This window comes from Aythya marila (genome assembly GCF_965140915.1).
Source record: "Aythya marila genome assembly, chromosome: 8".
In the NCBI taxonomy this organism is placed as follows: Eukaryota; Metazoa; Chordata; class Aves; order Anseriformes; family Anatidae; genus Aythya; species Aythya marila.
Genome location: NC_139049.1, coordinates 31,073,322 through 31,097,240, shown reverse-complemented (window position 1 = coordinate 31,097,240; position 23,919 = coordinate 31,073,322). Strand labels below are relative to the sequence as shown.

At 51.6% G+C, this 23,919-nt stretch overlaps 1 protein-coding gene across 4 annotated transcripts in view; it reads right to left on the bottom strand.

The window, feature by feature from the left end:
• PDE4B (phosphodiesterase 4B) overlaps nt 1-23,919 on the bottom strand; it is a 134,027-nt gene that overhangs the window by 37,636 nt on the left and 72,472 nt on the right. For 3 of the 4 annotated variants that reach the window (XM_082766531.1, XM_082766533.1, XM_082766532.1), the window contains exons 2-5: nt 20,088-20,282; nt 18,455-18,491; nt 18,301-18,371; nt 15,044-15,093 (exon numbers count right to left, since the gene is read on the bottom strand). In XM_082766531.1, the coding sequence (XP_082622657.1) occupies nt 15,044-15,093; nt 18,301-18,371; nt 18,455-18,491; nt 20,088-20,282 (353 nt within the window). Of the gene's footprint in view, nt 1-9,078; nt 9,297-15,043; nt 15,094-18,300; nt 18,372-18,454; nt 18,492-20,087; nt 20,283-23,919 lie in introns of those variants that run through there. The other variant, XM_082766534.1, reaches the window with a different exon arrangement.

Genomic DNA, 23,919 nt, shown 5'->3' with positions numbered 1-23,919 from the left:
TGACCCCCCCAGTGCTGTCCCAGCGCCCAGGGGCAATGCTGAGGGCAGCGGTGCCGCAGCGCCGCTCCGTGTGCCGCCCAGGCTGCCCCGTGTGGCTTTCAGAAAGGAATTGCCCTTACAAACCTGCATTTACTGTCCTGATTTCATGTCCCTACGTATCCAGAAGTGGATGCCACCCTGTGGATGCCACCCTCGGTGGTGGCTGAGGAGTCTGACTGCTCCATGGTTCCCCGGGCCCCCTTTGCTTTTCTCAGGATGGGGATTTCTTCCAGCCGTCACAGACCTTCCCCAGCTCCATGGTTTTTCACAAACGACTCAGAAGGGCCTTGCAGCCACATCCGCTAGCTTTTCCAGCTTGCCTCCTGCCCAGTTGAGCACAGCCACCCCCTCCAAATTGCCCCTGACCTGCTGCTCCCCATCCCTCTCCTTCCCAAGCAGGCGCTGAGACCCAGCAAAGGCTTTGTGCGGGTCGGCTGTGACAAGAGAGGGCACTGAGCAATTCAGCCATTTGTGCGTTGGCTATCACTAGGCTGTTTCCCCCAGGGATCAACAGACCCACGTTTTCCCTGAGGTTTCCCTCCCTACTCCACACCCCAGCCCCACTTTTCCCCTCTTTTCCCCTTTTTTCCCCTCATGCCCCCCACAAGCTGCGAGCCTGCGGCCTGCCCGACTTCAGCCCCCGCACCTACACGCTGCTTTTACATCCTTCCTTTGTTACAAGTCCTTCTTCTCACTCTTCCCTGCTCTCATTTTCCACTTTGGTCCACTAAGAAGCTCCTTGCCTCATCGAGCTGGCTCCTGCTGAAATTCCTGATCTTCCTGCACAGCGGGACGGCCGGCTCGGCAGCTCGCCCTGCGTTTTCTTCCAAATCGGCCTGTAATTTTTAGGTCAGGCTGCATTCACCTCGTGGCAACGACAGCACCTGGAGGCCAAGCAGCACATGGAAGCCCTCAACAGCAAACAAAGCCATTTACGAGCATCTGGCACACTGCAGAGCCCTGGTGCTGGGCAGTGCAACCACCCCAGGCCTTGCTTCGACCGCGATCCCCGTGAGCACCCCAAGGTGAGGGCAGGGCGAGCGGCCACGAGGGGCCCTGCCCCTGGTTTGAGGCACAAATGACACACTTGAAGGAAACCCACGGCAAGAGGTCAGCCCGGGGCTGGGAGAGCTGAAGCCAGCCCGGGCAGAACTGGCCCGACCTGCAGCACCCACGTTGCACCCACCGGCACCGTGGGCAGCGGGGCGGCTCCGCGGCCTGGGCGTGAGAATCGGGTCAGAGAGGATCCACAGGGGCTGGCAACACGCTGAGCAGACCCCTGACTGCATGTTTTGTCATGGATCTTCATTCCCCGAGGAAAAGTAATGCCAACATCTGTCCAGCTGAAAGAGAGACACCACTTGGACACCACTTGGAAAGGATGAGCTAACAAAAAGTGAAGGTCCTGAATGAAGCTCAGAAAGTACCCTCACAGTTACTTGGTGTGCTTACAGGCATCAGATGCACATGCACTCTAAAGCAACTGTCTAAATCTCAGCTTTAAATGTTACAGCATAAAGACAAAAGATCACGATTCCCCACTGCACCTTCTGCATGCCAATGAGGTGCAAAAATGAGGGATAAACACCACAAAAACAGTAAGGGGGATGAACAGAAGCCTACGGGACTTCCCAGAGAAGCCATTTCTCACCTGAAGGTAAACCTAAATATTTAATCTGAAATGGTAACGAGTGAGGAAAACTGAAGAAGCTCTGAAGCAGGATTTAGATCGGAGGGAGGGTCTCACCTGCAGGGTTTTAGCACCGGGCAGTGCCTGCAGCCTCCTCTCCCCCCTCCCGGGGCGAACAATACATCGTGGCCGCCACAAATCAGGAGCGTAAGTGACAGTGCTTTTATGGTGCCAAATGGAAGTAACAAAATGCAGGAAGCATTCTGTCAGATGTCACTTAGCAGTGATATCACGGGGGAATCTGGGAACGGGATTTGCCTGCATAGTAGGAATTCCTCGGTCCAGGGACAGGGAGAAGCAGAAATGGCAAGGGGGGCAGAATCTAATCTTGGCCTGGTGAATGAACAGGAAAGATTGCTCCGCTCCAACTTGAGCTCGGGGAGCAAACACACGGTTTGGCACGCTCTCGTTTTCCTGACCAGGCTCGATTCCTTGTTGTCCTGCCTTAATCACAAGGCAGAAGGAGAAACACGAGGTAAGAGGGGGTACCTCTCCCCCGGAGAGCCTCGCAGAAGCGCAGAGACTGACGGCACACATGCGGGAGAGATCTCGAGGAGGAATGCTGGAAATGTTTTTTCAGATGACATTTTGCCAGGAAATTAATACATGCCTCGAACGCGTTTCTGAACGCAGAGCACAGTTACCAAGGCTGACACAAATGTCTAAATGAAGTGATCCCATCACTCCTCCGCTGGACACACTCCTCAGAGGGCCGTGAAATCTGCCCGGGGGCTGCAGGCTGGGGGAGGAGAGGACCATTGGCAGAAATAAGCACCCGACCCAGATCTAGGACCGAGGACGAGGATTTAAATCCCAATTCCAGCATCCTGTACACCACGGGGAGCCCAGATTGTGTTTTGGTTTCCCTGGCTAAACAAGGGAAGGCCGGATCACAGCAAGATGAACATTTTACTGCGTGACTAGGAATGTTTGCTTCCTGAGCACATGGCGTGCATGTGAAGGCACAAGTGTGAGAAAGGCCCTGAAAAATCAGGATATGATTATGAAATTACCTAGCTGCCCACTTAGGATTTAGCAGCACCGTGCAGCGTATTATCTCACCGGGCGCATGTGGGCTGGCTCGGAGAGGGCTGGTAGGCTTACACGTGCAGGGAAACCAACTTGGATCCTGGAAGCAACATCGTTGTGCTAACAAGGCACTCCACCTAAACTAATTAGCCCTGCCTTTCAACAGGCTTAATTAGGTGGGGCACCATCCTGTGCTGTTGTGGCTAGACGGCTTCCGGCTCCGGAGCTGGCTCACCCACGGCGCGTCCGAAGGCTTTGGCACCTCGCTGCCTTGTGCTGTGCACTGATGACATGTTTCGGAGCGGGGGCTCTTGTCCACGTGCCCCCACGGCAGAAATCAAGGAGCTGGGGCTCTCCTGAGCTTTCTGTGCACGTATCCGTGCGAAACGCAGTGCCTGCGCCCCTGCCGATGCTCTGGAAACTCCTCCTTGGGAAGCCAAGAGCTGGCTCTCACAGCAGGCCTCAGACACAGAAGGAGCTATCTAGACAGGAGACCACAGCAACGACTGTAATTCAGCATGGGGAGAAGCCTTGAATGATGTAAAGGCCAAACTGCACCGTATTTCACTGTTTCATAAGGCTTTTGTAAATCACAGGTCAAAGCGTCTCCATCTGGATCGGCCACAGAATTCAGATGCTTTCATCCACAAAGCCATCCATAGCAATTAAACCCAGTTTTGAACCAGGTTAGCCTGGAGATAATAAATCTGATGGTGTGCACGCTCTGTAAGAGTGAAAGTCCTTTGTGGTGAAACAAACACCGGGGTAGGGAATGGGAGAGGAACCTCAGGAACGAATCCTGGAACTACAAAGCGCGGTGCCTGACCTACCTGAAAAGCTCCTCTCAGCCACTGGCATTAGGCATGAAGACAAAGTTAATTAATAATCCTTAGCTCTTTATGAGGCAAATTATTCAGAAATTCTTACATGAGGGTCAGAATAAGGCCACCCGGGTCACCGCAGCCATGTAGAACATGCTATTGGAAAAATGTTAGACCTGTTTAGCTCTGATCCCTTGGCTTCTGAAAAGGTCACAGTTTAACGTAAAATTTCATCTCAACTTAGTTTCCTTAAGGTCTTCCATAGGAAAGTTAAGAGTGTGGATCCTGAAAGCACCCTGGCCGTAACTCCCAGGAACTCTTTAGGACACACAAACCATCGTGCCCGTACGCCCCACTCCCTGCCTTGAAAGCCTGGCCATGCAGTCATCCATTATGTTTTCAGCCAGCATGCCAGACACATTATATTAATTATAAAATACAATTAAATAGATTTTTTCATTACTAAATGTAATTTCTTGAAAGCATTATCCTCAGGGACGGAAGCTTAAAAATTGATTTTGTTTGTAATTTTAATCTGTTCTCCTGCCATAGATATTTTCTGCGCTCACAGAGCAATGATGCCCACCTCGCTGATTTACCTGGCTTGAACTTCATGTCCTTATTCAGCCTCTCAAAATAAATGCGTGTGACTGTCATCCTCCTGCTGAAAGGCAAAGATATTGCTACCCTGCACTGAGCAGAGCCGCTCAGGTATGTGGCATGTTGCAAAAAATGCCCTGTTTTGACATATTTGGTTTTCGGGTGATACTCTGAGTAAGCCCTATCACCCGATCTGTGACTGCATGAGGCTGCACTGTGGGAAGTCGGAGGATTGCTCACGGTAGATCGTGGGCTGGTCACAGAGCAGAACCAGCAGAAATTGCTTGAATAATCTGGAAGCACATGCAATTTAAAAAGCTGTTACTTAATCCATGATCATCCAGCTTTTGAAAATGAGGATATTTTACTTGTCAGCCTGGCGTCACTCAGCTCTCCGGGTGCACCCCGAGCCGTCCGGATTCACTCTTAACACATCCACACGCTGCAACTCTGCAAACGTTCAGAGTATGCTCTCAGGCACAAAACTACAAATCTTCAGACCTGCAGTAGCTGAAAACAGAGCTAAACTATTCGTTGTGCTAATCATCTGTATTAATCTTCCCCAGCAAACCATTTCAGCTGTTCGGAGCTGTGACTCAGTGTGCTTTATGTTTACCAAACCGCACGTACAGCCTTTAAAAATAATCTGTTTAAAATCACAGATTAAGTCCCACGGGTAAAAGGGTGGGGAGGAAGAGGGAGATGTCAGTATCCTACAAGCCAGCATCATTTGTTTTGACAGCTTTTAATATTCCATATTAATAGTTTCACGTGCTGATCTCCACCATGCCTCTGAATCACCCTCCGGCCGGGGCCATCACACCCTGGCCACCAGCTCTTTTAAAGGTCTGTTTGGGACACGGGGCAGGACTGGACCACATTTTGCCTGGCAGACCCAGGGACACGGTGCTGGAATCACTACGTGGCCATCCAGAACCAGAAATGGGTTCTGTACACAAACACCAGACAACAATTTGCGTTTCTTCTCACATCTGGCTCATTTTAGCCAGAAAGTGGCTAAATGTGGAGGCCTGAGCCCCGCAGGACTACTTTCCTCGAGTCTGAGGTCTCGGTGCTGACCTGGATCAGGCCCTGGTGCTAGGGCTGAGCCATCAGAAAGCTGCCCCGAAGGGCAGAGGGAGGATAAACTCCAAGCCAGCACCGACAGGCAGCCCTCGAAGCACAAGTGCTTGCCAAATTGCTATAGCAGGTAAGGATGGCCTTCCCCTCTCAAATTATATTACTTAAGACCCTCAGAATATATTTATTTAAGGCCCTCAAAACATAGCTATGTAATCTTCTCAGGCCAAATACGAGGAAATCAAAATGTCAGCTACGCTAATGGCACCTTATTAACAATCTCAGTTAAAATACCAGATTAAATGGACATGAAAATTGAAATGCCCCCACTGAAGGTCAGATGGGGGTTGACCTACTGCAAATTATTCCAGTGGTTTCTGCTTTAGTTCTGTGCAATGTGGCACCTTTCATCCAGCAGCATAGCAGAGGCACCCCACGTTAGCCTTGGCCGAGGTCTCGGCGCTGTAACTCACGCTACTTCTCTGAAGTAATTAATTCTGTGTCATAAGTTCAGTGAAATTCATACAATTTCTGCGAAACATCTGATTTTCAGCTGCCCGGGGCTTTCCATTTAAGGCAATTTGCAATAAAAGGCATTCTAGCGGCACACTAAATTGACCACATTTGGACGTGTTACAAACGCCGGCTCAGAGCGAGCAGCTGCTGCTGAAAAATGTGGTGCGAGGAGCATCTCCTCCCCGTGCCAGGCCTGTGGCTCCTGATCTATAAAGTGTGATTAACGAGCTCCTGGCTTATACCTGGGTTCCCGCTGCACATAGATGGAAATATTTAGGAGTTTCACACGATAGCGTTGAAGCCCAGGAAGCCGCTGACAGTTGGTGACAATCAGGCATCAGGAATTTCGGGAAATACCCTGCCCAAAAAAACGTGAATCAAGGAGAAGGCCCAGCTAACGATCTGACTAGGATCTGGACGTGGACCACGTCCCGTAAAGAATTACTGCTAAAACAGCAGACGCTCCGGTTAGGCTGGAAACTTGGGTCTGGATTTCTCCTCTTCCAGAAGCAGCTTTGGGAAGAAGGGAAGGACAGCCCTGCCCAAACACCAAATGTTACCAAAATCCATGAGCGACTGCCTGCACACCTTTACTCCCTAGTGCATCCTCAGCTTGTGAGTGTTTATTTGGGCTTCTGCTAACGGGACCGGCCCCGGGCCGTGCTCAGCCCATTCACACCAGTCCCTGGGGGCTGTCCCAGTGCACGCTGCCGGTGCCCATCGCAGCAGGGCCACCACATAGCTCGGAGCAGGAGCAGGAGGCCAGGCTGGCTCCTCTGCTTCTCGGAAGAGCACGCTGCTTTTTCAGAGAAGCCAACAATTGCTGTGTCCTGCTTTCATCAGCCTAATGCGCGGCATTTGAAGAAAAATACGTTGGTTGTAAAATGTGACCTTTCCGAGCCATTTTGGTATTAAGTGCTGCGCTTGTAAAGCCTCCCCTGAACACATGCCTGCAGCACGAAGGGCCGAGCTGGATTCAGTTCATTTTAACCAAAACCATTGGGGTGTCTGGAGCATGCTCTAAGGCCTGGGAAGCTGGAGCCAAAGCAGCCTTGGGATTCAGAGTCTCCTGGGCACGATGCGAAAACGTCTGTTTGGGGAAGTTTTTGAAGAGTCTGGAGGTGCTAGAGGAGTTTTCATCTGCACAGACGTTCGGTTTCCTCTTGCAAAGCTATGGTTATGACAGCACGGTATTTACACTAGAATATCTGTATCAGAAAGCTCAGCTTTTTTAAAAAAATAAATTTACCACATCAGTATTCGGTACTTAATAATGGCTACTGATAACAGCTCCTAGTAAACAGAAAAACCCAAATAACTCTGACCTTGGGTCAGACCCTACGCCCCTTATGGCTGATGAAAGCCTCTTTGCCTCTGGCCTCTGCCAGGCCCAGTACTGAACACGAAACCAAAAGGCATTAATTAGCAAATCAATGCATTGCCAGGTTTTGCATGTTGTTTTTTTTTTTCATTTTGAATTCCTAAACTGATTAAATGCCTGAACGCACGACCAAGTCAATCAACGATACCTTTAGACATGAAAATATATCCCAGAGGGACGTGTTTAGATGCTTTTTAAAGTTCACTGCTTAAAAATGTAAATCTTTGCAAGCGTACATGTTTTTCCAGTGAACTGAATTAACTTAAGAACCTAGCATGTTTTATTAATAACCATAAATAATTAACAGTTGTTTCCTTTCTGTCAAAAAAGCATCCCAATTATACAATACTTAAGGCTGTCATTCACAGACACTTCTCGGAGAGAAAACAATATTACACTAAGACGTTTCATTAACTATTGCCGTAACATTCCTTACCCGTTGCACAATGCCATTATGCCCGTATTAATAGGCATAACACGCTCAGCTATACAAATCTGCTTCAGTCGATCAGGAAATTAAAAGATACTGGCAATAAACACCCACATTTCTGGGTGACCTGAAGGCTGCAGGCAGCCGGGGGGGGGTCATTGCTTGGTGCTGCCATGGGGGGACCCCCGAGTCTGAACCACAGCTCGGAGGCTTTAAAAAACTTTTAAAAAAGCTTTAAAAAGCTCTTTTCTTTTCAATCTTTACAATTGCTATGCTATCCCGTGCAGTTAGCTTTGGTGGCAAAGTGTTTACCCCGCTGAGGACACCAGGCAGATCCAAACCCTGTCGGTCGAGGCCGGCGCTTTGCCCTCTCGCGTCCCTGCGAGCTGGAAACTGCTGCCACCAGGACTGATAAATATCAAACGCTCAGCGGGAGCGTTTGCCCGGCCACGGACCAAAAGCTTGGGCTGCTGACAATCACAAGACAGAGTCAGAAACGCTCACTTTGTAAAACACAACAAAAAGGCGACTTACGCTCGGAATCAGATCCCGCAGGAGGACGCAGCTTTGAGCATGGGGACTGCCCAAGGACAGGCTGCTGCCTCCGGGACGTGTGCGGTGCATTACCCTGGGAAAGTCTCGGCACAGATCCTCAGATGCAGCCTCTCACACTCCCATTGCCAGCTGTGTCCGGGACACAATGCTGCAGCACTGAGCTCAACCTCGGGGGAGGAAGGAGAAACTTATATATAGCTGCTGCGGGGATGAGCCATGGGTGCTGTCGGGAGCCCGTTTCAGCTCTCACTAGCTGGAAAATGCCGATGACATGGAAGCTGAAGGGGCTGGGAGCAGTGGGACAATGAAGAACCCTATTCATCACTAAGGCATGCACAAGCTGTGCCCCGCAACCTAAAAAAATAACTCCGCCTGCCAGCAGTTTGGTTTGGGTGCTTTTGTTTGTTTTGGTTTGTGTTTCTTTTTTCTTTTTTTTTTTTTTTTTGCACAGTCCAAGTACATATTTCTCAAACTCATATGGAACTGATTCAGTGCATTGAGGACCGCGATGTCAAAATCGCACCCACAACCACTATCATCGTTCTGTGCAGAAAACAAAAGAAACACAGATTTTATCAACCCCGATATTAGCCATGGCAAAGCCTTATTGTCTTCACGGAGGCCTTAAGCAATCCCGCCCGAATGGGAGCTGAGGGAAGCAATGCAGGGCTTGCAGGGCTTGACCCGTGTTTGAAGAGCAGAGTGAACGTGGGGACACAACGCAAGCACGCCGCTACGAAGACCTCCTCGTTGCCACCTTGGCTTTGCACTTGGCTGGGTCATTCACAAAGAAACCAGCCAGCAGCCCTTTCAATAACCTACGGCTGCTTTTATGGCTTTATGCTACAGAACAAAGTGTGGGATCGCCAGCAGGATGACCACCTCGACCAAAAACCAGTGTTTCAGCTCCTACACTCTGCAGCCGATCCCGACATACCTGCTGATCTCGCCAAGGGACGGCTGCTCCCTCCAATGCGTGAGGGTGCCCCCTGCTCATGTCCTCAGCTCCCCAGCTCACCGCCGACGGCCGGGGCCATTCCCAGCACGGGGCCGGGAGCAGCAGAGGTGGCACGGGGCCGTGGGTGCCCCGGCAGGGCCAGGAGCTCGGATCCCAGCCCGCAGAGCCCCGAGCAGCGCAGGAGCACGCGGGGAGTCCCGCTGGCACCCGCCGGTGGCAGCTGGGCCCCGGGGAGTGACAGGCTCCTGATGGCAGCAGCACGTGTAGCATCTTCATGTGACATCCACAGGTGGGGCGGAGGGGAAAAACAGTTTTCATCTGTTGCTATGGAGCCGTGATTAGCTTGTGTGTCTTCAGAGCCTGCCGAGGAGAAACGACGGCTATTTTCTTATCTAGATGTCATGAAATCAGCCCTCGCAGAATTTCGGGAGTCAAAAGGCTAAGCAGGTTTGCCTGAATACCCTCTGTTACTTGATACACGAATAAATCTAGCCGGGAGACCTAAAACGGGTGTCGTTTTTCAGCTGGGAGTTGATCACAAAAAACTACTCTTTAGCCTCATTTGGAGTTTATGTGCACAGTAAGGCAGCGACAGCGTGCTAAATAAAATGCTGCCATTATCTTTGCAGAGAACGAGCCTCAGGAAATTAAGGAAAAAAAAAAAAAGAAAAAAAAAAAACACAAAAAAACTGGTAGTATTGCAAAGCACGGTGATTTCAGAATAAACTTTTCCCTTATTCCCTCCAATTGCTAAAAGAAAACCTGATGTTCCTCTTTTAAAATGTGTCTGCCTCTAGGTCTTTGGCACAGGTTTGCTGATGGGAGGGCCGGCAATCTATTTAATGACTGCATTGACGTCAATAGCATAACTGAAATACTTACTAAGATGCATGAGTCCAACTTTCAGGGGGTGTGTGTTCGCAGGCAGGAGCAACACACGAAACGGACTCGCCGTGGGAATGAACTGCCCCCGCCGAGCGGGGATCAGCCCCCCGACAGCGGGCCTTTTCCTGCAGGTAGCTCTTAGGGCTCGCTCCGAAACACGCTTCTCATTTCCCCCAGCAGCCCGCGTCACCCCTTCGTTCAACAGCCCTCGTTTTACTCGGTGGCTTCACTCAGCTGCTATCTATCTGATGTCTTCGGCCGTTTTGCTGCTTTCCAAACCATCTGCATCACCAGGGCACCGCAGCCCTTAGCAGCAGCCTTTCCAGATAAGCTCCCGGCCCCGCTGCCGCGCGGTGCGCCATCGGTTACTCCTGGCGCGGCTCCCCGGCGGTGTGCGGCTCCTCTCGCACCCTCGCTGGAAGCCTAAAGCACTTGCACAAGCTGCCCCCAAATCTACAGTCCCCATCTTGCAGTCCTCAGCCAAACTCCCGGCCGAGCAAACCACGAGAACAGAATTTCGGGATGAATCATCTATTTTGTAGATGCCCAGAGCCATTGTCCGCACGCCGAGCAGAGGAAGTCTGGTGCAAGAGCACCAGCTCCACGCTAATTACACGGGATTTATAGATATTTGTAACTTTGATGCACAGGGCTTCTTAACTCCTCCAGAAAGTCGGGGCTCTCATTAGCACGAGCACCAGCTTTATCCAGTCTTTTGTTTATGCTTTATACAAATGTTCGTGCACGAGTCTGTGTACGTCTTACACCCACATAAAAAATGAAAGAGTACGAGTTTTGAGTTCGTGTAAAGGCATGTGAGAAGTGCAGACAAACGTGCGGATGAGCAGGGAAGCAGAGACTGAGGCACAAGCAAGAAAAATACCAATCTTTCACTCCCACCCCCAGAGAGGAATTTTAACAAAGCTTTAATCCCCTGAGCCCTGAAAAGCCGGTGTGTGACATATCGCAAAGCGCTACACCCCCCGAAGCCTCGGGTTGCAAAGCCGATCAGCTATACTATATTGCTAGGTATATAATTAATTGTGAGGACATACGGTAATTATTCAGTGTTGAAAGTATCCGAGGGGCACTTGGCTGCCTGCTCCTGGGAGAAGTTTCTGCAAACCCCCCAGGGCCGCAGGGAGCACACCGTGCAGGGGACCCGCGCACAGCGCTCTGTGGGCACTGTCCCGGCCTCCTGAGAGAAATGCTGGGGGAAAATGACCCGTGCTGGCGAAAAAATGACCTGTGCTGGAGGAAAATAACTAGTGCTGTCTGCTGGGTACCCATCTGCCAGCAGAACTGGGCCACCTCTCCCCAAACCCTTTGGGAATCCAGCAGTGGCTTCTCGCTCCTCGTGGCATCCCCACCGGTGCGGCGTTTCCTCTACGGCCCCGGATTCATTAGGGCAGCAGTGCCCACCAGGAATCAGGGGCCTTTTACACACACATGGGAAATGAGGGGCCTTTTAGGGTGAAGGTGAAGGTGGAGGGGATGCCCTGAAGAGCCTGGGCTGCTTCGGGCAAGCCAGGCAGGAAACCGGGCCCACAGCCACCACCGCGCGGTGATGCTGAGGCTTTGGTATTGGGATTAAGCAAACAGTGGGATCCCATGCTGGTAAACAGGATGGTAGGAAAAAGTACTGGGAAAAGCACAAAGGAAATGGAACGGTATGAAAAAGTACTGGGAAAAAAAAAAAAAAAAAACACAAAGGAAAAAAAAAACAGATGGAGAAAAGATTGAACTAAACCGGGTGGAAGAACGAGAGGCTTGTGCTGAACGTGGCTGCCAGTGGCAGATGATTTAGTTTGGAGGAAATCAGGATCAGCAACGAAAATAAATATGGAGGAAGGAACAGAAATAAGCAGGAACTGGCAGACTTGTTGCTGGTTACAGACTTTCTTGGCTGAGTTAACCGGGCAGGAGCTGAAGCTTTCACTGCTACCAGGGGCGGAGGGAGCTGAACCGCGGGGAGCGGGCACTGAGACCGAGGGAGCACAGAGGTCAAAGCAAGGAGCTGTGGCAGAGCCCACATTAAAAAAAAAAGGAATATATGAGAAGGAAGCATCACAGACATGTGCATGATGATGGTTTTATACCTTTTGTTGCTGTAACACCAGAAGAGGTAGCGGGCTGGCAGCTGCTCCCAACGCTGGCACTGCACGACGGCACTGCGCGGTGCCATGGACTGCTCAGGAACCTCACGGCCCTGCCAATCCCCATTATCCTCCCCAGCTGTGAAGTACATGAGCTAATTAAGGATTTATGTACTTTTTGCTACAGCTTCATATTTCCACGTTATGGCTTCTCAGTTAATTCATAAAAGCAATTTTGTTTGTTCCTGTGATCTGCGCTTATAACAAAATAACAGGAAAAATCTGCCAGATTTACTTAAGCTGATACCAAGGACAAAACACAGGATGTCCAATGCATATTCCTCTTCCTTTTATGGCTGTGGTTATAAGGTTAAGAAAGCTCTGAAATCTACACTGACATCAGGATCGGCTTTGAAAGCCCTCTGTCCCATGAAAAACCTGACCAGAATTTTTCACGGTTGCGAGAAAATGAAAGCAAAAAGAAGAGGAATTTCATGATTTCGACACAGCTCATTCATTTCACCATGGGCCTGGGTCCTGAGTGATGCAACTCCTCGGGAGCACACGAGCCGTGGGTTTGGCTCCTCTCTGTTTCAAACAACTGACAAATCCCGTAATATTCCGCCGGAGTAAACAGCTGGCGCGAATTACTTCCAGTGCAAACGCTGAATGCAATTTGTCTCCCTCCAGGGTAATTTTATTAATGTATGCCAGTTCGCTGCAAACCCCGAGTTCTGTACTTTTCATAACAGGATATAAATCACTCCGCTAATGACAAATAAAAGGAGACATATACGAGGTGCTCATACTGATGTCAATTGATGGTGGTAGATCTGTGAATCAATGCGTGACACGGGAGAGCTAAAATAAAAGACCGAGCTTTGCCGGCTCACCCGTCTAGGGAACATAAACACAGTTCATCTCGAAACACATTCTTTCATCTAGAAGGATGTAACACAGCCTAGTCCCAATCCAAACATTGCTGTTTCCTTCTCCAAAACTTTCGGGACAAACACTCGGCACCCTTTCAGACACAGGAGCCGCTGGCACAGCAGTGGGAGTGTTCCGATAGGAAAAGCTCTCCCTCTTTTCCTAATTTCCAAATCAGAAGCCATCTAGGGGAAAAGAAAAAAACTGCACACACCGAAAAAAAAATAAAAAATCCCTTATAAATCTTTGCTCTTTCTGCATTTCAGTGGAAGCTTCCTTAGAAAGCACGTGGCCTTCACTGCATCCTCAGCTGGCCTCACCTGGGAGCAGGACGAGGAGCGTCCCCTCTGTCAGCTCCAAGCCTCATAACCGCTGGGCATTTGCTTTTTTCACACCTCAGGTCGGATGTTAATGCAGTTTATTTAGACAGACCTGTCCACAGAGCGCTGGAACACTGAAAATCAAGAGTCAGGATCACAAGGGCTTGGTTAAAAATGCTAAAAGTTGGGTTCTTCTCAGTTGCTTTCTCTTTCTGAGCTTTCCAGAGTAACCCAAAACTTCCCCGACAAGTGCCAGACCCTTCAGTCAAACAGGGAGCTGAAATTTTCACCTATCCCCAGTGGTAGGAGCTTGGGTCAGCTAAAAAGTACCAAATACCCTACTGCTCATGTTGCAAATACTGCAACACACTGCTACGTCCTCAGAAATGTAGAAAAATGTCCACAAAGCGTTAAAAAGCAGAAAGCTACCGTTTCCACAGAAAGTGCTAAGAAAATTAATCAAAAAAATTCCTGGAAGGGAATTATCTCCCTGTTATCAGATCCTGCAGCCTATATAAACAGATCCATGCAAAGGTTATGAAATTTTCCGTGAATTCTTTTACCTAGGCCACAGAAGCAAAGTCTTGCTAAAACAGATCTTGAAATAAAGTGACGAGTTGCATTCCTGCTAGCCCCGACTCGATGCTGCTCACAAGACAGCGCGTGAAGGAGGAGCTGAAGCTCGCGTTGTCCTGGTCTCTTTCTGCCTCTGAGATTTCCCCACTCCAGCAACTATTTTTGAGGAATCTAACCCAGAAGCCTCCTGTGCTGTACGTGTCCCCAGACAGTAAATAATACCCAGCATGAGAGGAAATGATAGTTCTCCAGGCTTCACACGCTGTAATAATTAAATTTTACTAGTCCCTCCTAGCGCTGAATTATAAGAGAGGCTGAGATTAAACCTTACACACGAGCACTCCTCCAAACCTCATCTTCTTTTTGGGAGTAACGTTTAAATTAGCGTCAGCAGGACCAGCTCGGATCTTGAGAGGGGTCCCACAAGCACTCAGGACCACGAGCTGCACACAGTGTGTCCAGACCCTTTGCTCGGGGTTATTCACCTCCCTGGCTAAAGCCGAACCTGGGCGTTTGCTGCAGTCCCTGACCCGAGACAGGGACGAGGACAAGGTGATGGGGGGACACGGCCCACAGAAGGGGAACAGGCAGGGAAGACGATGCGATTAGTCTCACTTACTGACTGCTGCTCTCTTGCTAAATGCAGGTTTCAAAAGAGCACAAACAAAAAAAGCCATTCTAGGGCAGCCTAATAAAAGCGGAGGAAGTTTCACCTGAGAGAGGTTTTTGAGATTGCAATTTTTACATAGAGCACATGCAAACAACTGAAATAAACAGGATAAGGAATACAGCTGTGTCTGAGCCTGTTTGAGGCTTGTAGGCTGCTGCTTGTCCAGGCCTGCGCAGCACAGGGACTCAGAAGAGCAGCAGTCACTGTGGCCATGACTATCAAACCAAAATCATGTTCGCCTTTTATGCTAACACGCAAGGATAAACACAAACCCCAAACGATTACAATAACAACAATCTGGGCCTGATGGTTCTCCCGTGTTGGTTTCGCACGAGTCAACCAGAAGCAGCACTGGAAGCCCAGGGCTGAGCTGGGCTGGGGGAGCAGGGAAGCAGCCCTGAGTGACATGATGTGCAATCAGCCTTCCTCTTCGTTTGGCCCTGGTTATCAAAAAGTCACACACCTACCTTGTAGGTTAACTCTGGAGACAGGTGGCTGACTCGTTGCAGGAGATCTCCTAAAAGGGATAAAGAATACTCTATAAATAGGTTTTATTTTAACTCTTCAAGTACTGCTGCTGTCAATTCCTGGAGCTAGAAGCCCTTTTCCATGCCCGCAAAGAAGCCAGACCACTTTCAAATGGATTGGCAGATAATGAGCAATATCAATATATCTGTTAGAAAAACCCAAATGTGTCCTAAGCACACACACATGCTAGAAAGAGCGTATATCAGGAAAGATGTGCCAGCATCCCACGCTGCCTTGGCAGCTTCGTGGTCAAAACATGCCCGGAGGTCAGCAAGGGCCAGGTTCTGTGATTGAAGGGCTCGCTGGGTCCCAAAATCAAGGCTGAAAGACAACAAAGTCTGGACTGGACCCTGAAGTAATGTCAATTGTTATACCAATATAGGTATAAGGCTTTAAATTAGGATTTAACAGCTTGAGTTGCACCTGGAAGTAAATAAGGAGACGCTGCGGTCACTAGCACAAGCTCTGAAACCAAGCGGAATGACTTTTCTTGACTAGGAGCAACAATTTCATGGGGAAACTCTGGATTTCAGAAGGACCAAGCGCTATCTGAAAAATCAGCTCAAGTTTAGCAAGCAGGTTTGACTGGAAAAATGGAGCGGTATTTCTCCAAACATCAGATGATTTCATTGTGACATTCGCCAAACAGTACGGTTAATTTTTCACATTGAAACCATAGTTTACTTATAAAAAACAGAGTTTTTTTAAAAAAAAGAAGTTAAAAGGAGTTAACGCAAAACCAAAAATGCTTCATTTGGGATTGAACGTGGTATTTCAGGCTGACCAGAAGTGAAACTTGGCGCTTTTCCTCCCCAAGAAGTTTCTGATATGTTTTAACTGAAGCCGGATTTCCCCCTGCTCTCTCTTAGGCAACCTCCTAACCCCAATTTTTTGAGTCAGCCACTGAACCGAAACATCCATTATTTGCCAGCTCTCCTTTGAAGCTCAAATCAAAGCAAGCGAGCAGCTCAATTCTGCTGCACTCGTAGCTCCAGGGGGTTCTTCAGAAGTGCTCCAGGAAGGCCTCGCTAGCCAGGTAAGCTCTGTGTTTGAGTAAGGCAGCGAGGGTCCTGCTCCAAAATCTCACTCCTGGCTTCCCGACCTCCCAGCAGGGCGAGGGCGAGCGGGGCTGCAGCGAGCGGCGGCCCCACGGCCACAGCACTCGCCTTTTGGGTGGGATCTCAAGGGCTCGGCTTTTCTGGAGGGAACCACGGGCCACAGATTCTTCGAAGGGCTCAGCCCAGCACGTTGGATGCTGACTTTTCGGAAAGCCTGCCCCGACCTGCCCGTGCTGAGCCTTTGAAAATCCGAATCTTGAAATCTTTGGAAAACAGAAACTCCTCGGCGGGGACACCGCGCTGCGGCTGCGGCGCTTGCAGCGTCTGGAGAGCCGTGCTCCAGGTACCTCCAGCACCGTGCCGAGGTGCTCAGACATGCCTTCGGGGGGCAGGGAGGGGTGAAATCATACTCGGAAGGGTATTCCCCATGTCGGAGCCTGAACAGGGCACGGCACCGCACCCAGCACCCTCGAGTTATGGCCGGCCGGGCCCATCCTGGTTTGCAGAGCTGGCAGAGGAGCCCCGGAGATCTGCGTCTCGATGCCACTGCCCCTTCTGGGTCACCACGTGCACGTGGCTCCTGCCTCCCACTCCTTCTTCCTTGCCGACGGGCATCTCGGGGAGCCGGCACCGGATGCTTTCTGACCGTGTCCTCGGCCGCATCTGCCAAACTCAGGCACTCCGAAACCATTCATCACACTCTCGTCTTTTCCAGGCAGGAAACTGTCTTAAAAACCCCGATGTTGAAGTCCAAAAAAATAAAGAGTTCTTGTTTTTCAGTGTTGTTTTTCTTTTCTTTTCTTTTTTCCCAGTCCTTAAGATTCAGATTTTCCAGCATGTAAATAAGTGGGACAGCATCCTCTTTCTCCTTCTCGGGACAGAGGGGGTGGAGGAGGAGGAAAAAAAAAAGGGGCGAGGAAGGGTTAAAGAAAAGCTGTGATTCTCATGATCCCCAGAGCAGAAGTTTAAGAAAAATACCACATATCATGAGACATATGATAAAATCATGAGCTGGCAGCACGGCCGTAACCCAGCAGAGCTGTTTGGAAACTGTGCGGGAAGCTGCGCAGCGCCTGGAAGCACATTCCGCCACGGACTTGGCTGTTTGGCACATAATGGCTTAAACATTTAATGACTTTTACTTTGGCTGGGCAAATGACTTTATACCTCAATCAAATCTGGGAACGTTTTCACAAGGACACTGCGAGATGCCTCTGTGTCCTACAGGTTACGCCCTCGCTTCCTTCCGGCCCCGTCCAATTTCAGATTCCTCATTAGGAACGAAATGCTTCAACTATTCAGAAAAGCCAAGCGGAAAAACAACAACAACAACAACAACAAAAAAAAACGGATCTATTTTTTCAGCCATCTGTTTTTCTATTAACCTCCATCTTGGAATGCGGCGCTTGGTTTCCGATCAAAACTCGCCAAAAGCAATCAACGGGAGGAAAAACCTCACGCCCAAACCAAACGCCGGGCCGTGCGTGGAGCGCAGGACGGTGCCGGCAGACACAAAGTGGTGTCAGTGGTGCAGGAGCAGGAGATGCCACCGATCTCAGGGCAGGACATCTGCGGGGATGAGCGATGCTGGTTTGGGGCAGAACGGCTCTCCGGGGGCAAAGCAGGGCAGAAAATGATGACGACTGGTGCGCTGTGAATGGCCAAGGGGAAGCGGGGGTTGTGATGGTGGAGTTTGCTTCTCCTGTTTCGGGGTTTCTCCTGTTCAGTGTGAAAGAAGCCGTCAAGTTTGGTCCTGTTTGGTGTCACTGCTGCTACGGGACACCGCGTGGACCTGACGGTGGCATGGGCAGGGTGGCTGTGCCCGTGCGGTGCCACCACAGCCACACCAGGCGTCACCATCCACCTCCAGCCTCTCCTCCCGGTGCCCGTGCTCCTGGGGAACACCTGAGGCAGCACAAGCCAGCACCCCGGGTTGAGCTGGATGGCTGAAGAAGCCCAAAAGGGAGCGGTTTTGTGCTTGGGGGGCACAGCACAGCCCCTCACACCCCCTCATCGTGTGGCCCCCAGGCTCCCAGCCCAGCCCCTGCCTCCGGGCGCCCTCAGGTGGGCAGAGAGGGACCAGCGGCGGCCCCAACCCCTACCCTGGTCCTGCACAACTCGGAGAAGTTTGTGCTTACTTGTTGGCCGTCCCGTGCAGGTTGGTCAGCAGCGTGAAGTTGTTCCTGACGCTCCTCAAGCTCGCCAGCACCTAGGGCGAGCAGAAGCAGGCGTCAGCGCTTCTCCCACCCAATGCGTCCCCGGCCGGCGCGAGGCAGCGGGCTCCCGACTCACCTGGGCGAAAGGTGTGACGATCAGGTCATCGCCGTGCCTGGGGGAAACAAGAACACGGCTGGGTCAGGCACGCTGCGGGGACGGGGACCCTTTGCCAGATCCTTTTACCGGAGCAGGGCACTGATGCGCGCCGCCGGACCACGGGCTCGTACCCAACCCCAGCCCCGAGCACTCTTGTGATGAATTTGTACCCCAAGCAACGCTTCAGTCACCCCAAGGAGTGTTTCAGAGGGGGTCCTGCACCCAGAACACAGCCTTCAGCCCCTGCAGCCTTTCCCTGTGTGACACCACACCAAAATGACAGCGCTGGGAAGGCCTCGGCTCGCCGGGCACATCCAGGGACGACAAGCAGCCCGGCTGGATTGGTAACGCAATAAAAGCCAGGAAATTCAAAGTGAAGGCAGCACACTCACACCGCGGTGGAAAAAACCACCACGGCCTGGGTAAAGGTCGGCTTTGAATTTCCTGGCTTTTGTTGGTTTGTGTCACAGTCTTTAATGTTATTCAAACACCGGGGTTCGCCCGGCCGTTTTCATCATGGAAGATGTGAGCGCAAGTTCTGGGAAAAACACACGGCCACCGTCACCATCAAGAGGAAGGATTTTTCTTGGCAGTAGCGCACAAAGCACTTGTGTCTGTGTGATAAACCCCGTACAAAGGGATCTATTTTTCCCAAACTGAGCGCAGAGTGGGCCGAGCTCCTGCTGCGAGGGGCTGACCTGACCGTGGCTGGAAGGCAGGGAGAGGCGGTGCGCTGGCTGCAGGGAGGGATGCTCTCTTCCAGGGGAACTCATAATGGAGCCCGCTGCTACCTAGATTTCTACTTCACAGCAAAACCTGTAGGGCCTTCTTAACAGCCAAGTGTTTTTACGAGCACTTTTTTATGGCTTAATGGTCACTTTAAAACTTTAAACTGCCTTTTAAAACAAAGGGCTGCAAATCCAGGCCATTCGTTTAAGCTTTGTGCGCTGAGTTATATCGATCCTCTCAAGCCAACCATCTGGCTCGGCTTTCTGCTTTATTTTTCACTCAGTTCTAGCAAACAACTCATGACAGAAAAGGGGACGGAGAAGAGGAACGCTGTAAATATGCGTACAGTCATATTTCTGTTTTTCAGGCTCATGGCGTGCGGTGATGTTAACCAGGCACTGAGAACGCACGGTGAGAGCCGAACGGAGAAAAACAAGTGCAGGACGGCACAGGCACACATCCCCTTGCAGCTCACAGCACGGCCTTGAAAGCTCTTCTACTGGATTATGGAGAAATGTTAGGAAGAACTTCTTTACCGAAAGGGTTGTGAGGCATTGGAACAGGCGGCCCAGGGAAGTGGTGGAGTCACCATCCCTGGAAGTCTTCAAAAGACGTTTAGATGTAGAGCTTAGGGAAATGGTTTAGTGGGGACTGTTAGTGTTAGGTCAGAGGTTGGACTCGATGATCTTGAGGTCTCTTCCAACCTAGAAATTCTGTGATTCTGTGTGATTTGGAGGATGCGATGGGAAAAAGGCTGTCGTGTCTAGGCAGGCTGTGAGAGCACCTGTCTTGGGCACTAGGGCTGTGAAATGTGGGAGCCACGACAAGCCAGGCAGAGCTCCCGTTCGCTGTGAAACACAAGGTGAGCTGAGTTTGTGCTTACTGTTCGCTCGGGAGAGAGGAGTTCCTGGACATCGTCTTTGGTGACAAGTCGTAGTCGCTGTCCGAGCGGTAGAGGAAGGACTCCCTGCGCTGGCTGTGCCCCGGGAAGGCGGTGTGCAGCACCAGCCCCGAGGAGGAGCTGGCCTGCGGGTCCAGCGGGCTGCGACCTGGGGACGGGCCATTTTCCACGTCGAAGCTGCAAAGAAAGCACAGAGCGTGTCACACGTGCCTACCAAAAGCCATTTTTTGTCACTCCGGCTGCCTCGTGCAGTGCAGAAGATGCAGCGTTGCCTTCACTGCAGCCTCCCACTGATGTATTTCCATCGCGTGCCAGCAGGGCTCTGCATTAAGATCCAGCATTTACCCTTGAGCTTTCTCCCCTGAGTTCACTGCCCTGTCCCCTGCACGTGCTCTCAGCCTGCAGCAGCCGAGCACCAGTGCCGGGCTCTGCAGCCCTCCCCATGGCTGCACAGTGCGCACGAGCCAGATGTGCCAAAATCTCACCCCACTCCTTGCAAACCTCACGGGGACTGAAGGCACTGCACCGAACAGCCACACACTGGCAGCACCACGCTGAACTCGTCCACCTTCGGAGCAAGGTTTTGAAATCCTGCCTGATGCACTCCCCAGATGTGTGACCAGATCCCGGCCACGCCGTGTGAGCCAGGTTGGGACCCTGGGACCTTGTTCCAGCCGGGAACCCCGAGGCTCCGTCCCGCAGCAGGAGCCGAGCCCTCGCGCTCCCCTTGCCCTGCTCCCATTCCTCCTCTCTCAATTTTTGCTGCTGGCGACCCCGCTCATCCCATTGAGCCAAAAGCTCCTGCCTCAATTAATTTCTTTTCTTTTTCTTTTCTTTTTCTTCTTTTTTTTTTTATCTGCTCTTTTACCAATGACTGCTTGAGTGCGTTTTATTTCTGCCCACAAAATAATTATCAGAGGGAACTCAGCGCTGTTACTACGCTGTCCACAAACTACTACCAGCTGATAATTAATCCGTACCTACTCAGAAAATTAATGCTGATTACTCCAACCATTTTATCACACATTTCCTCTATCATGAACATCAAGCTTATGGACACAAATGGAAATGCAGCATCCAGGTAAACCTGAGCATTTCGCCGGGCACAGCCGCTTCTGGCGGTTTGCTGACAGGCATCAGCAAACACTTGGGGAGGAAAAGGGAAAATGCAAGCTGTAAAAAGTGTAAAAGTGAAGGGAGAAAGGCAGAGGGCAAGGCTGGCAAAAAGGGAAATTGCAAAGAAGACTGCACAGCAGCAGTGGCTGGAGGGGATGCACCTGAAATCTGTTTTTGTACGGCTTCTCTGCCTCGGGGTGGTGGGAAACGTTCAAACCCCTTCCTCTCCCCTCTCCTGTCCCTCCTTCAGCATGAAGCTCTCTGCCAGCCTAAGCCATCGGGCACAGGAGCTCCCACCCAAGTCCTGTAGGATTTTTAGTGCCTTCAGAGGATGTTTTATGGCCCGAGGTGAAGGAGCCCCAGTGCCCAGTGCCCTGGGTTGGAAAAAATCAGGGATGTCAGACCTTGGCCAACACAGAGCTGCCCAGGAAGCAGCCTTCCTGCCCCATGAAGCCTTCCAGATTTCGGCAGCATTTGTGGTGTCTCAGGACCAAGCATCGCCACCCCTTCCCCTTCCTTGGGCCTGATCCAGCTCTTGGCCAACCGTGTCCTCAGCCATCGAGCTAGCACAGGATCCCCCTAGCAGCAGCGACAGCTACTCAGGATTTTGTAATTATCCCCCCAGAGGGTGGGCATTGCCCCCTTTTTGTCCTATTTTGCCCGTGAACGAGCGCCGCAGACGTGGCACGGCCTCTCTCCTCCATCCCTCTGCACTTTTTGGGAAAGAAAGCGGGATGAGAAGAAAGTGAAGAGCGAGGAGGGAGGCAGCAGGTGGCAGGAGTTAGCTGCAGCTCGCTCCCTGGCTGGAGACCCGGGGAAGGATTTGATGGCACGGGGAGAGCGAGCGGAGGAAATACGCAACAAGCCGCCGGCAGGAACCACGCTGAGCCGTGGGACACAGCAAGCCCCTGTGCATCGGTCTGGAAAATAAAGAAAATGAGCAAAGGCAAACCTCCACTGCCCAAACCCTGCAGTCTGGCGGCGATGACTACGATTTCTCTACATGAAAAATTGCTGCAGACCTTTGGCATAGGGGAAAAGCCCAAGCAGGGCCTTGACCCTTCACCCTCCGGGCATCTTCGCCAGCGTGCGCGGCCGAGGACGGGTCCCCAGCGCCCTCTCCAGCACTCCCAGTGGCTCCCAGCCCTTTTTGCTGCCTCCCCCAGCAGGGGATCCCCAACGTGCTCCCTCTGGGAGCATCAAGGTGTGGGAAGCTCTGGGTTAAGGCTGAGACACAGAAATGGCTCCGTGGCTGAGGTGGGGTCTGGAGCCAAATGGCTACTGTGAGAGCCCCGCAGCCTCGCGCTTTGCTTCCAGATCTGTAGCATAAAACACACGGGCAGACACATTTATTTCACTCTGTGGAGCCAGGCAGGCTGTGTGGGCTTTGCTCGTACGAGGAATTTACACGTTTCCCCGGGATGACAGCACTGGCACGAGCTTTCCATCTGCTCCGCTCTCCCGGGCTCACCCCGAGGCACGAGCCCCGAGCCTCTGGCTACGGCCCCACCTTCACCACGGCATCAAATGGATTTCCAAAACCACCAGCTCTTAATAAAGGGCGCACGGGCTGGGCACACCAGCATCAAGCACGCTGATGGCTGATGTGGGTGCACGGGCACAGCGCTCCGATGACCGGGGGTCCCCATCCTGCACCACCAAGGGAGGAGGCAGCTGCTCCCAGCTCGGCCCAGGCTCAGGAGCAACTGGGTAAACTGGGCAGGAGGGAGGAAGGATAGAGCATGGTTGGTTCTGGGTCCCTACCTTCCCACCAGCCGCTTGCTCCCCCCAAAAATGAGAGGGTTCAGAGCCAAGCTGTGCCACCACGGGAACACCTTGCTGCTCAGGGGCCTCCTGAGCATTCAGATCCCTCGCCAGGTGTGTCCCTGGAGAGGCTCCCAAGTGGTTTTTATCCCTGGAGCCCAAATGCTCATTCCCCTGAAACACAGCTCCCGAGCTCCCCGTGCCCCCATCGCCGCCGCCTGGCACAGAACGTCCCCCGGGGCTCGCTGGAGCACAGTAACACAAGCTGCCGTCTGCTGCAACGCGTTACTGAGCCTCTGTGGGTATTACACAGCAAAAAAAAATGTGTGTTCCTTGACTTGGTGGTGTCTGGGTGCAGAAGCTCACCTTCCAGCAGCTCTCCTGCCCTTCAGCAGCCCATACCCGTGCGCAGGAGGCGAACAGAAGGGTGGGCACAGCCACGGCGGCTCCTTGTGCCACCTCCTTGCTCTGGGTCTGTTGCAAGCACTGCCCCAAACTCGCAGCTACCAGGGCTGTGGCTTCTCCTCACTCTTTTTTTCTCCAGCAGCACCAGTGGAAGCCAGCCTGCCCCACGGTGTGCCCCACGGTGTGCCCCACGTGGGGCTGCAGCAGCCCTGGGTGCGGCCGGGGAAGCGCACGAGGGAGGCAGAAATGAGTTTGGATTTTCTCTTAGCGTGGAGGCTTCCAAGAAACCTAATCCTTCTCGTGTTTACTGCAGATAAGTAGCTTGACATTATCCTGTAACACGTTGACATCATGTGGCTGGTTAAGCCCCCTGCAGAAGAACTCCTGAATTTCAGAAACCAGCGGTTATTTTCCCAAACGCGCATCCCCGGCCGCGTTACCGTCTTACGGTGGTTCACTGCCAGCCAGCTCTCAGAATTACAGGGCACAGCCAAACACAGCAGGCACCCTCCCTACTTTCACTACCAGC